This window comes from Mus caroli, unplaced genomic scaffold (genome assembly GCF_978045245.1).
Source record: "Mus caroli unplaced genomic scaffold, Mus_caroli_1 scaffold_7, whole genome shotgun sequence".
NCBI lineage: Eukaryota > Metazoa > Chordata > Mammalia > Rodentia > Muridae > Mus > Mus caroli.
Genome location: NW_028227262.1, coordinates 60,929,149 through 60,942,665, shown reverse-complemented (window position 1 = coordinate 60,942,665; position 13,517 = coordinate 60,929,149). Strand labels below are relative to the sequence as shown.

Genomic DNA, 13,517 nt, shown 5'->3' with positions numbered 1-13,517 from the left:
TCACCAGCTCCCGATTCACAAAGAAACAGTACCTCAGGGAGGAAGTATTTCCCAAGAGCATGTGGCATTTGGCCACAGCACCAGTGTGATGCAGGCCTGCAGAGTACACAGAGTCATAAATGAATCCCTAGAGACGGAGAGTAAGGCCAGTTCCAGGGAGGTTGTCAAGATCAGGGGAGCCTGGGAAAAGCAGGGCTCTAAGCTGGCTGTAAAAGAAAGAGAAAAGTATTTTAAGAGAAGAAAGAACCAGGAATCTGGAAAAAAGATGCATCAAGGGTGCTGTCAGATGATAACACTTAGTGGAAAAATAAACAGAAAAGCCCAGAACACTGAACAGTGTCAATGTGGTGATAACAACCACCTCCAATTATGTCCATGTGGAAGAGACTGACAGGGATCCTCCGAGGAAGCATTTTAATTTGCTGCACTGGGGAGATTGTGAGTACATTTTTATCTTCTATTCTGATTTCTGTTAACATTGATAAATGTTTATGCAAGAGTAATTTTAAATGCTTTCAAAGATAAAGAAATCACAAAGAAAAACAATCAAAGAGTTTGACTACACGAAAATTAGAAACTTGAGATGCTGAAACAAAAGCAACTGAAATGGTTAGAACAAGTGCTGCAGCCTCGTTTGCGGCAAGTGTGATGGGCAAAGGGTTAGCAAGGTCTTCACTGACATCAACACTCCTGAAAAGCAAAAGGAAAGGTTAAAATGCCAAGAGGTGAAGAGACAAGGCACACATGTGAAAATCACAGATGTCCAACTGCTTACTGTTAATTCCCTCAGTAGTCACCTGCAGACTAAAACCAGAGTGAAACACTTCCTTCATCCTAAGTCTCAGATCCATCTTATACACATAGACAAACGGGGCTGCAGAGACCCGTGTAATATGGAAAATGTTCAAATGTTCACAATGGGCTTAAGCGTCTGTGGCTTTTGCGTCCATGCTCTCACAGATGAGAGTCTACCACAAGGGAATAACTGCAGAGATAAAGTCAATGATGTACAGAGGTGCTCAGTTCAGGTTCACCTGGGTATAAAAAGAAAGACTGAGCCCCGTCTACAGGGTGAGAACAGAATGCTAGTTACGTAAGAACCCGCTAGGTAAAACAGTAATAAACACAGAAACCAACATTAAAAATATGTCATGAGAGCCAGGTGTGGTGGCACACACCTTTAATCCTGGTATGCAGGAGGGAGAGGCAGGCAGAGCTCTGTGAGTCCCAGGTTGGCCTGCTCTATCTACAGAGTGAGTTCCAGGACAGCTGGGGTTACACAGAGAAATCCTGTCTTGAAAAACCAACCAACCAACCAACTAACAAACATGCTGGGCAGTGGTGGCACACGCCTTTAATCCCAGCACTTGGGAGGCAGAGGCAGGCGGATTTCTGAGTTCAAGGCCAGCCTGGTCTACTAAGTGAGTTCCAGGACAGCCAGGGCTAGACAGAGAAACCCTGTCTCAAAAAAACTGAAGAAAAAGAAAAAGAAAAAGAAAAAGAAAAAGAAAAAGAAAAAGAAAAAGAACAAAAAAGAGGCATGATTACAATTGTTATTTTAAAGGAATTGAATTCATATAACACTGACACATAAAAATGAGTTGTTTTCATATTTTAGAGATAACAACCCAAGTGAAACTAAAAGTGTCTACATTTGCAAAAACCTCTGCAAAATTAAACAGTGATAAATCCAGCTACGAGAGGGACCTGAACAATAAAAGCTATGAAACACTGAGGAAAGAAATCAAAGCTCTAGACCAGTAGTTCCCAAGCATCCTAGTGCTGTGGCTCTTCAATGGAGTTCCTCATTTCGTGCTGATTCCTCACCATAAAATTATTTTGTTGCTATTTCAGACTATAATTTTGCTACTGTTATGAATCATAATGTAAATATAGCTGATCAGCAGACACCTTATATGACCCCTATGAAAGGGTCATTCGGCCCCTCCTAAGGGGTCACAACCCACAGATTGAGAACCACTGATCTAGACAGATGGGGAGACATTCAGTGTTTGTGGATTGGGAGAGAATACTGTTTAGGAATTGTCTTAGTCAGGGTCTTACTGCTGTGAACAGACACCATGATCAAGGCAAGTCTTATAAAAAACAACATTTAATTGGGGCTGGCTTACAGGTTCAGAGGTTCAGTCCATTATCATCAAGGTGGGAGCATGGCAGTATCCAGGCAGGCATGGTACAGGCAGAGCTGAGAGTTCTACATCTTTATCCAAAGGCTGCTAGTGGAAGACTGACTTCCAGGCAACTAGGGTGAGGGTCTTAAGCCCACACCCACAGTGACACACATACACACCTACTCCAACCAGGTCATACCTATTCCAACAAGGCCACACCTCCAAATGGTGTCACTCCCTGGCCCAAGAATATACAAACTGTCACAGGAATCAAATGTGCCATAGTTACCTTCAGATCCCTATCAAAACTTTAGCAGCCTATTCAGAGGCAGGGAAAAGCAGATCCTTAAATTCATACAGAAGTGTACAAGTTCCAGCCAGCCAGAACAGTTTCAAAAAGGGTCAGAGCTATGAGGATTCTGTTTCCTGACTCTGAAACACACCTCAAAGCTAGCTGTTAAAGAGGTGAGGAACTCCCATACAAGGAATCTACATGAATGGACTAGAGTTGCAGTGGATTGAATGAGAATTTCCCCCATAGGCTTAGATATTTTGCTTTGTTGGTCCCTGGTTGATGGCACAGTCTGGCAAGGCTTAGATAGTACAACCATGCTGAAGGAAGCACATCACTGGGCTTGGCTTTGAGAATCAATGCCTTGTGCCCCTTCTGTTCACACTTTCTGCTTCCAGCTCCTGCATTTGAGGACATGAGCTCTCAACTTCCCGCCTCTGCTGCCATGCCTCCCTGCCAAGATGGATTCCTCTTATCCTTCTGGAACAGTAAGCCAAAATAAACTCTTCCTTCCATAAGGTGCCTTTGTCCTGGCATTTTATCACAATCACAGAAGAAAAGTAGTAATACAAGAGCAGAAAGCCACATGCAAAAGAAGGCAGCTCAACTCTTACTTCACACCACTGCAAAAGATACTCAAATGGACCAACAACCCAGACATAAGAGCTAACACTACAGCTAGAAGAAGATACCAGGGAACACATTCATAGCAGGGTCTGACAACAGTCTCACAGCTATAACTCCAAAATCACAGACAACAGCAACAAAAGGGAAATGAGACTTCACCAGGATTCAGAACTTGTGTATATTAAAGAAAGTTTAAAAAGCCTACAAGATGGGAGAAAATACTTTCAAATCATATCTCAGGTAAGAGATTAATGTGCAGACCTAAAATTCAACAATGAAAAAACAAGTCATTTTAAAGCTTGACAAAGGATATAATCAGTTATTTCTCTACAAAATATAGTGGTGACCAATAACAATCTCGGCACCAGACACAATAGAAATCAAACTCTAACTGCAGTAAGGTGGTCGGTCCCTTACACAGCAAAGATGGCTAGGGGAAAATGCAAACTGCCAGATGTGGTGGTCTGCACCTATAATCTCAGCGCTTGAGTGAGAGGCTGGGGCAAGAGCTTTTCTGTAGGTTACAGGTAGGCTTAGAGTACAGTGAGACCCTACCTCAAGGAAAACAGCAAGTGTTGAGAGACTATGGACACCCCAGAGCCTCACATATGGCTGCTGGGAGTGTGAATGGTATAGCTACTATGGGGGCATCTCAGAAATGCCTCAGAAAGGATAGATATGGACTCCCGAACAAGCCTGCCCCAACTCCTAGTACTAGGGTACATAGCTCCAGAAGGACTGAAATCAGAGTTCATAAGCAGTTCATCATTCCAACAGCTGAGAGTAGCCCACAGCCCATCAATGGCGGGGAAAAGGGGGGAGACGGAGATAAACACATGGCACAAATATAACAAAGCAGGCTAAGCCTTGGCAACAGTATTCTAATAAAGCTGTAACACAGACAAAACTCAAATGCTCTATGAAATCCATACATGACTACGGGTCAGGCAAATCATGAAGACAGAGAACAGAAGAGACTGTGCAGGGGACAGAAGAGTTACCACCCGGGAGAAGTTGACAAGGATTATAGAAAGGTCTGGGTGGATGTACACATGCTGAATGCATCGACTCATCGGATTATTCACCTATAGATGGTAAAATAGTAGTCAAGTGTATTCTACCACAATTTAGAAAAAAAAAACCAACAACAAAACAAAAGAACTTGGAAGAGTACAGGTATCACATACCTGTAATCCCAGCTGAACTCAAACTCTAAATCCCCTGCCTCGGCCTCCAAAGTGCTGGGATCAATGAGTATGAGAGAAGTGCTATACATCTAAAAAGATAGGAGATCACAAGCTCGAATGTCAGCAGCTGCTATTTTTTTTTTAAATCATTAGGTACTCTTGCCTTTTTACTACTTTTCTCTATTTTCAATATCTTCTATTAAAATTGAAACTTCAAGTAGAGAAAAATAAGTTTTGTCTTAAACATTTTTCAGGTTTTGACTATGTTGGGGTCCACCATTCCACATTTTTGTTCCTCGAATTTAGTTAACAAGGACAGCAAACGGAAGGAATCGACACTGAAAATGATGCAGCAGAGCTCTTAATACTCAGTCTGGGCACAGGGCCTCAGGACTCCGTCCACAAGCAACAGCCCTGGCCTCTGCTGCCAGGCCTCTGGGTATGGGAGGAGAGAAAGGGCTCAGATACCTCTCTGAGGACAATTTCCTCTTTCAGTATGGTAAAGTTCATAATTTGGCCTCCAGCCAATACATTAAAATAGGAAAGATGACTTAAAAACAAGGAGCACTCTCCCCTCCCTGTGATTGGTCAGAGCTGCAAGTGTTTTAGAAGTGCCCTTGGACTCCTCAAGTCCCTGTCCATGAAGCAAGTGAGCTGGCGCTGTTGGGGTTTATGCAAGTCTCCAAAAATGTGCTCGCCCGTTTCTGACAAGTAAATCAAATGGTAGGGAGATCAATAACTCTCTAAAAAGAAGATATAATTTTTATCTTCCTTTTTACAGTCTCATATCCACTTCCGTTAGGAATAACGAAGTCTGAATTCTTATGCAACACTTATCTAAATGTGTCGATTTTATCAGATTGATGAATTTTGCTAACAAAAGGCAGAGCAAGGAAATCTTTTATGACATATATGGCCCATTCACAGGGCTGAAGCTTTAATTTAACCAACTTGAGCATTCTGAGAAAGAGCTGCAGGTGTTGGATAGGAAAAAAAATCATAAATGGGAAGGCATATCAATCTTTATGACAGGGAAACAAAAACATTCTCTACTAGCTTGCCCTCCACAGGCTGGAGAAGGAGAGGCACAGGAAGAAGATATTGTCTCAGGCAGCATAGCACAGAGGAGGAAGCCCTGTCTCCCAGTGACGAATCTTCAGAACTGACTGAAAGGAATGTCGAGAGAGAGAGAGAGAGAGAGAGAGAGAGAGAGAGAGAGAGAGAGAGAGAGAGAGAGAGAGAAAGAGAGAAAGAGAGAGAGAGAGAGCCATCAAACAACAAGGCACGCCAGCTCTGTGTGCTCAGCAAAGTGACTAAGTCATTTTCTTGGGCACATCAGAATTCTGTGGCCCCTTGAGCCCTGTGGCCTCTAACTCTTACTCCCTAATGCTGCCCGTAGCTCTGGTACCTTGCTGCCCCAGCTGCAAAGAGGCAGCTGAGGTTTCCTATACCTTTTTACATTCTGATCTCCTCCCTCTTACTCGACCTCAACCACGCACAGCCTTTTACTCCCTGGGAAAACCCCACAACCCATTGGCCCACCTCCTCTTTTTCTCGTGGGCCTGATTCTACCAACCAGGCTAGCTTTCCCCCTGTAGCCAGTGATGGCCCGAACATGATCACATGATATCTCCCCCACCCCCCACCCCTGATTGGCTGCCAGCAGAGCTGACAAGACTCTTCAATTTTTGTCCTGAGTTGACAATGGATGCATCACAAAGCAGGTAGTTGGAGAACACAATCCCCAGGCTCCAGCACTGAGGCCTGAGTTCTCTTGGAGCAACACAGCATGGGACCCATGCCCTTGGTTCCAAGAGCTTGAAAGCTGGGCACACATCTGAGGTCTAAGGTGTAGCCTTGTAACTGGCTCTTAGTACATACATAGGAACATTTCCCAGAACTCAGAAATGACAGGTTTAAGACTGCTCACCAGAGGAGACAAGCCTCCACCTGTGCTTCTCCCACAAGTGAGGGCACCCCATTTCCTTATGCTCCAGTGCTTTCTGGGATCTTAAAAGCATGCTAGTCTTGCTTAGTGCAGCAGCAGCTGTGTGAACAGGCATTCTCCACTTACCAGGAAGGGAGGCTGACCTGCCTACCCAGAGTGTTAAACGAGAAGCCACCTTACACATGAACTCTCATTAGCAAACCTACTTGGTGTTCTCAAGAGTCTTCTGCATTTTCTTGGTCATTTTGTCAATCGCTGCCTGTCTCTTCCCTTCTGCTAACAGGTCTATTTTGTTCAGCACCACAACCAGCTTCTGGCAGGCGATCTGGCCAATCACAAGGCACTCTGCGGACTGTGTCTGCATTCCCTTGGTCACATCAATCACGAGCATCATCAAATCAATGATCTGGGCACCTGGGGTAATAAAAGGTAAGGTTAGGAGAAGAGCTGGGCTAGTGCGTCTCATAGGAAGTCACCATCCTAATGCCAGAAAAACACTGCAATCGTGGGTAGATGGGGAGGGATGGCTGATACTTCCTGGCCAGTCCAAGTTATACCTGGCATCACCTCATCCAACCAAATGAGCATCAGGAGTGGCAAGGAAGCTGAAGGCCTTCTCAGGACCCCATGGCTGTACACAGCAGGGTTGAGTTTGGATAAGGAATGCTTGGCTCCAGAGCTCTCCACCTCCCTGTTGGACCACTGCTCTCATTTTCATTTCACTCAACAAGAGGAGATGTTGAGCAGGAAAGACTCCAATACCTAGCTACCTGCCCTTACTAAGAAAGACAGCAAGGCTTAAAAGTACAGGGTCCCCATCAATGTATAGAGGGATAAGAGGGCCATTAGGAGTGCTTTTCCCCACAGTATTGGGTTGCCTACAATTGCTTCACAGCCTGATGCTCACCGTCATTACCTTTGGTCCTACACCCCGTTTATGGGACTTCTGTTCTTTCTAGAAGGTTGGATCACCCAGAACTGCTATATGCACAGCTGGCTGTGTATATACTTACAGCATGTCTGAGCTGGACAATAGGAGGTGCTCATATGACAGAGGTGTCAGTGATAGGAGAGTGCCAGCTACTATGTTTTGAAGCAGAGTGACCATGCACGCTATAAGGGAAGTTGGAGGCATTTTCAATAATTTAGAAGAAAGAGAAAAGGTGTAAGTTAGAGAAAGCAAGAAAAGAGACACATCCCTCTCTGAAATGAATGGTAATTATATCCTCAGTTTACAAGACCTCCTCATAGGGACTTTTCAGGACCACACTATGATCTCTAGCAAGTCTGAAGAAGCTTGCTCTGAAAGTGAGTCTGATGATCAGCCTCACCTACTGCTGGGGCAGAAGGGCGCCAGGAAAAGAAAAGGTCTTCTGTCCCTGGTTACCACACCAGCAATGCTTAATCTTCATTATATTGTTTCAGGTGCAAAACACAGCAGTACATGCTCAAGGTCACATGGCTGCCTGGCACTAAAGAGAACAGCTAAAGTAATTGGCCTGCTGCTCTCAGAGGACTCCTACTTAGTACTAGCTAAAGCCCTGGCCCCAAGGAACAGCAGTGTGTTTGACTGTAGGCAGGCCTGACATGGACAAGATGTCCTCTTTTGCCAGCCTCTTCTTCTATCTTGCATGGTCAGGTAAGAATACAATACAGCTGGAAGTACAGGTGTGCACAGCAGCATCAAATGAGACATGTCCTTGATTAATTCGCTGGTGGGTAGGCAGTGTTCCAGATCCCTCTACTGCTGTGTGAGAGACACTGCCTCTCCCATTTCTATGAACAGAACGTATTACCACAACCCTTTTCACAGAATGGAAGCAAAAGGCCCCACTATGCAATGGATACCAACTTGCCTCTGGTAACCATCTCCATCCCATTTCTAGTCAGTTGTTATCTAGGGACACTGCCTCAGACTTGCTTTCCACAATCCATCCTTAAGAACTTTAGAACATCCAAAAGAACTTACTAAACATACATAACTGATTCACAGTGCTGGAGACCTTTAGACTGATATGAAAACATCCTGGAGACAAGTACCAAAATATATGTAATTGGAGCTGGAGAGATCACCCAGTAGTTAATAATACTATCTGTCTTGCTGCAGACCAAGGTTTGAGTCCCAGCAACCAAATGGTGGCTCACAACTGTCTTATAACTCAAGTTCCATGGGATCTGATATCCCCTTCTGGACTTCAAGGGTATTTTATTCATAGTGTACAGACATGCAGGCAAAACACTAATATATATATATATATATATATATATATATATATATATATTGAAAAGAAAAGAAAATGCATATAATCTTTGATCCAGCCAAGTTCATAAACACATAGGACACACTTGCAACACATCTATTGTTACTGAAGTTGGAGGCCATGTGAATGTAGGGAACAAGCTTAAAATAGGTAGGTATACCATGCAATAGAATAGTGCACAAGCACTGACAAGAATAAAAGATCTTTGTACTACTATAAAATAGTCTGCAGGGGGAGAAGAGCACAGGGCAGAATAAGATGTGTTCTAACTGTGCCCGTGTGTGCCTGCAGATGAATGAGCATTTGCTTTCACACATGAAATATCCAAAGGGATGTAAAAAAAAAAAAAAAGAGTGAGAAAGAGTGGCAGGAATGAAACACACACACACACTCTACTCCTTTCCATTTCAAATAGGAGTGTAAGGACTCATTAAGATCTAGCAATGTTCTAAGAACTTAAGTTAAAGAATGAAGCACAGACCTGGCAGAGTGGCTTTCCTGTTAAAGATCCCATTGCCCCTAACACACAAACTCATCAACGTGTTCTTCCTTCTCTTTAACCAGTGGTAGTTTTACCATGGCCTGCCACCACGGGCTACACAAACCTTGCCCCTAGTTGTATGTGTTCCTTGTCTCCCATGAGATAAGCCTGTGTCCATCTCACCAATAAGATGCATCTAGCCACCTACAAGGGTTCCCACATATAGTAAGCCTTGGGCTTGGTTCCAAGATCATGTGGTTGGCTCTTCAGCCACTAGAGGAACTAAAGTGTGTGGGCAAACCATAAAGAGGATGTGGGTCATGGCCTGGGCACCTGTCTGCACAGACTCAGAGCAGAGCACTGATGCCAGGCTAATTCCAACTGTCCAGGTTCTCAGAACGTCAGTCCCACAAGGACTTCACAGATGAGAAAACAGAACTGTATAGGCACAGAATGAGTGTCTGTGTTATACAGTAAATGCATCAGAGCAGAGATTTGAATGCCTGTACCTGAACTCTCATCTGCTGTGCTGTACAGCCTGCCTGTCCCCGTGGGAACCTGAGAAGCCCAACAAGTCCCTGTCCTTAGTTCCCACTCAGGCTCCATTTGAACCAAGGCACCCTATTTTGATGTTCATCTGTGCCTTACTGCCCATGGTCCTGGTCACTCAGTCTCACCCCAGGCTGAGTTCTCACCTGAAGCTTGGTCTTTCAGTCTTTGTGTAAAGCACAAGACCCTGCTATGAAGCCCTTGTTGGGGTGAACTAAGCAATGTTAGCTTTCCCGCTTCCTCTGCTCTTTTTCTCAAAATCCAATTTTCTATCAGTACATAAAACTATCCACAGAGCCTCACTTGCCTGGTTGCTGGAGAGGCTAGCTCATGAGCTCTAGCTAGCTCATGAGCTCCACACAGCAGTCCCTCCCTCATTCATCTTGAGGATGGAAAAAAGAAACTGACCACCACACCCAGGTGTTTGGTGTAGCCAGTACCCAAGCACCAGGAGCCAGCAAGGCTTCATCTGCAGTCTTATCTGGCATCCACAAGTGGCCTTTGTTGCAGCAAGCACACAGCTCTGTTCCAGGAGATTCTCTGCAGCATGGCCAGCACCGGGAACTTCTAAGGAAAGCAGAGGTCAGGGCCACTTGACTGTCGCACTGAGAACAAGGGCACTGCTGGAAACTGGGGTCAGCTCCAGGCAAATACCCAGTATCCAGCAGCAGCTCCTAGTTCCTCCCATTTCTTCATCAGACATTTGATCAGCCAACAGGAAGTGATACAACTAGCCTGCCTGTCTTGCCTTTTCAAACTCCCTAGTATGTTCATGGAATGAATCAGACAGTGTCCTTCCCAATTCCCACGAACCCAGGGTAAAAAAATCACCCTGAAACTAGAGGGACAGAGTGAGTGAGTGGGTGGGAAATAAGACAAAAACCCAAGTCTTACAAGGGACCCTCTATACTTAGGCATCTATCAGGGCTTTTCATCAGCCACCCCGACCACAGAACCCTTGAAAGGTTTGCAGAGCAATTATGACAGGGTTAAAGTTTCTCCCTACTTTAAAAAATTACAATCTTCAATTCTGTAGATTACATATCTTAATCATTTCAAAAATAAAAATAATGAAAAACTTACAAAGGTCAGCATTTAACAAAGTCTGAATTATCTGTGAGATGTAATTTTCTTTCAGGGATTGAAGGAAAAAAACTGTTCAGAAAAAATTGTTTTGGCTGAAGAAAATTACATAAAAAACTAAACATTTTAGAATCTGTAAAATTGTATTTTTTAAAAAATCAAAAGGATCAGCATTCTAAGAAGAGGAAATAATATTAAATTTAAAATAATAAAAAATTTGTTTTCAGCTGTTGACTTTTTAGGTACCCAGTCATACTGTAAATATACTGGTGTCATCTATGTGAAGCTGCAGTGATAACTTATCCTATTTTTTAAATGATTTTTTTTATCTCTCCCCCACCCTGTGTGTGTATGTGTGTGTGTCTGTGTGTGTGTGTGTGTGTGTGTGTGTGTGTGTCTTGCAGAGCCACAGGCATCTGATCCTCTGAAGCTGGAGTTATACATAGTTCTGGGCTGCCTGACTTGGGCTCTGGGAACCAGCACCACAGCTCTCTGCTCTGGAGGAGGGAAATGATGACAGCACCTAGGTTAGGATGGAACCTGGCCATAACAGCCCTCCAGGATGTCTGCACCCATCACTGTTTCTATTTTCACAGCTGCTATTGTTACATGTGCTGTGGAGTTCCTTTAGGTTTAGCTGCTGCCCATCCTGAGATAAACAGGTTGACCTCAGATGAAAAATAAGGCTCAGAAAGGTTGACAATCTTGTCAAGGTCAAGAAGCAAAGATTTTAAGGGAATAAAGCTCAGTCCACTGACATTGCTCCATTAGAATATCCCATGAAGCACTGTATCTGGCACTTGGATGGGAATCCTTATTGTGTCAACTGACCTACAGAGGTGGGGGTCTTCCAAACATCTGAGCCAAATCCTGGATGGAGAACTCTGTGGAAAAGGCTGAGTAGGTGATAGTGACATCTCCCCATCACTCAGAACTTGAGACAAAAGCAGCAGTAAGGCCTCCTGTTCTTGAGGTTGAAGACCAAGTAAGTGAACCAAGTGGTTCAGAAGGACAAGGTCCAGATGTCCATACCCAGAATATCAGGGTAGAAGTAGAGCCAACCGAGGTCCAGTGGGATCTGTGGGCTGCCCAGTCAGCCAAAAGTCCCAAAACAGCAGCCACTATTAGGATGAACCAGATAGAGCTGAGCCTGGGCTTGGAACAGAACTCATTTAGCCTGCACCGTGTTATAAGGTATGGATGCGTGGCCAACACCAACCATTCAACAAGTCCACATAAAACCTTTACAAATTAGCACATGTGGTAAGATTGGACTTATATCTAACACAGCTAAGGAGAAGATCCCTGAGAACAAAGATGCATTCTGAGCTACACCCTATGCAGACCATTCCAATGACCCCCTGCCCTGGATTTACACAAGTGTTGGCTTCTATCAAGTTTGAACTTGTGACTTCCCAGTTAGCCCTAATCCTCACCTCAGCTCCATGTGGTAGAGGCTCTTCTACTTCCTAGGGACAAACCTGATGACCAACCTGCACAGTCATCAACAGCCAAAGAGACACTAGAGCCAACTGTTGTCTGACTTCAAGTTTTTTTTTTTTCCCTTTTCCTATCGCCAGCTACCTGTTGGCCAGAATCCCACATTCCTGAGACCTCTGGGAACCTGGAGACATCCCAAAGAGCAGGTAAGCAAGGCCCCTGCAGGTGGCAAAGGAAGGAGAGCAGACTCAAGTGAAGACAATCTGCCAATGTTCCCGGGACACACGTGCCACCTGAGACCATTGCATTCATCACCACCTAAGGACATACGCAGAAGAACAATGCCAGCCATGTCTGCAGCGGAGGTACAGAGGGAACAACAAAGGGAGGCCGTGTAAGAGATCAAGGGAAAATTTCAACAGGATGGACAAGAAAAGCAGGAGTTGGACTCCAACCAAGAGCAAAAAATGCCAAAAGAGAATACAGGCTGGAGATTGGCTGAAAGGTCCAGAGCTGAGGGCATGCACACGATGCCCAGTTTTATAGGCTGAGATGCCACAAGTGAGTAGTCGCTGTTCGCCAAGCTCTTTATCTATAAATCAGGACAGCCTCTCGACTATGACCTAGGGGCAACAGACAGCATCTTGGTAAAAATAAAATGTGATCTCCAGTTTATACTTTACACCATGATTCCAGATTAATCAAAGTTTCAAACATAAGAGCAGGCAAGATGGTTCAATGGATAAAGGCACTTGCCACTAAGACACTTCCCAGAACCCACACAGCGGGAAGAAAAGAACAAACTTCTGCAAGCTGTTCTCTGAGCACATGCCTACCTGTCATGATATACACAAGCATATACACAGAAACACAGAATAAATAAATGTGATTTAATAAAATATTTCAGCCAGGGATGGTGGCACATACTTTCAGTAACAGCACGTGGGAGTCAGAGGCAGATAGATTGCTATGAGTTTGAGGCCAGCCAGGGATACATAGAAAGACTCTGTCTCAAAACACACACACACACACACACACACACAAATGTTTCAAACATAAAGACACAAAAGTACTGGAAGACAAGGCATAGGGAAGCAATATAACTTTAAGGTAAAACATACCCCAATAGGGTACATAGCTCAGAGGTGAAAACAGGAAGTCGATAAACTCATCAACATAAACTCAAACATTTCTGCATGAAAAAATTAAAGACAAATCTAAAGGCTGAAGAAAGTTCTAACAATCACACTAGATACTAACCTTAATGCTTCAAATGGATTGAAGTTTAAACTAATCATAAGAACACCAACAACTTAATGGACTGTGCCAGAGAGGTCAACAGCTAGCAGCACACTGCTGACTGAGCACTCCCACAGTTCTAGTCTATGGTAAGAGCTTGGCACACCTGCATGGCCAAAACAACAGGATTCCATCCCATCACGATCCAGCGATGCAAAGTAGAAAGCAAACACCTAACTCAGCAAATGGATTTCTAGCTGGGCAAGAACACAGGACGG

At 44.2% G+C, this 13,517-nt stretch overlaps 1 protein-coding gene across 4 annotated transcripts in view; it reads right to left on the bottom strand.

Annotated features, from left to right (window-relative positions):
* The window catches only part of Eefsec (eukaryotic elongation factor, selenocysteine-tRNA specific), a 199,557-nt gene that overhangs the window by 119,018 nt on the left and 67,022 nt on the right, over positions 1–13,517 (bottom strand). For all 4 annotated transcript variants that reach the window (XM_021165245.3, XM_085840359.1, XM_021165246.2 and 1 more), the window contains exon 2: positions 6,393–6,600. In XM_021165245.3, the coding sequence (XP_021020904.2) occupies positions 6,393–6,600 (208 nt within the window). The remainder of the gene's footprint in view (positions 1–6,392; positions 6,601–13,517) is intronic.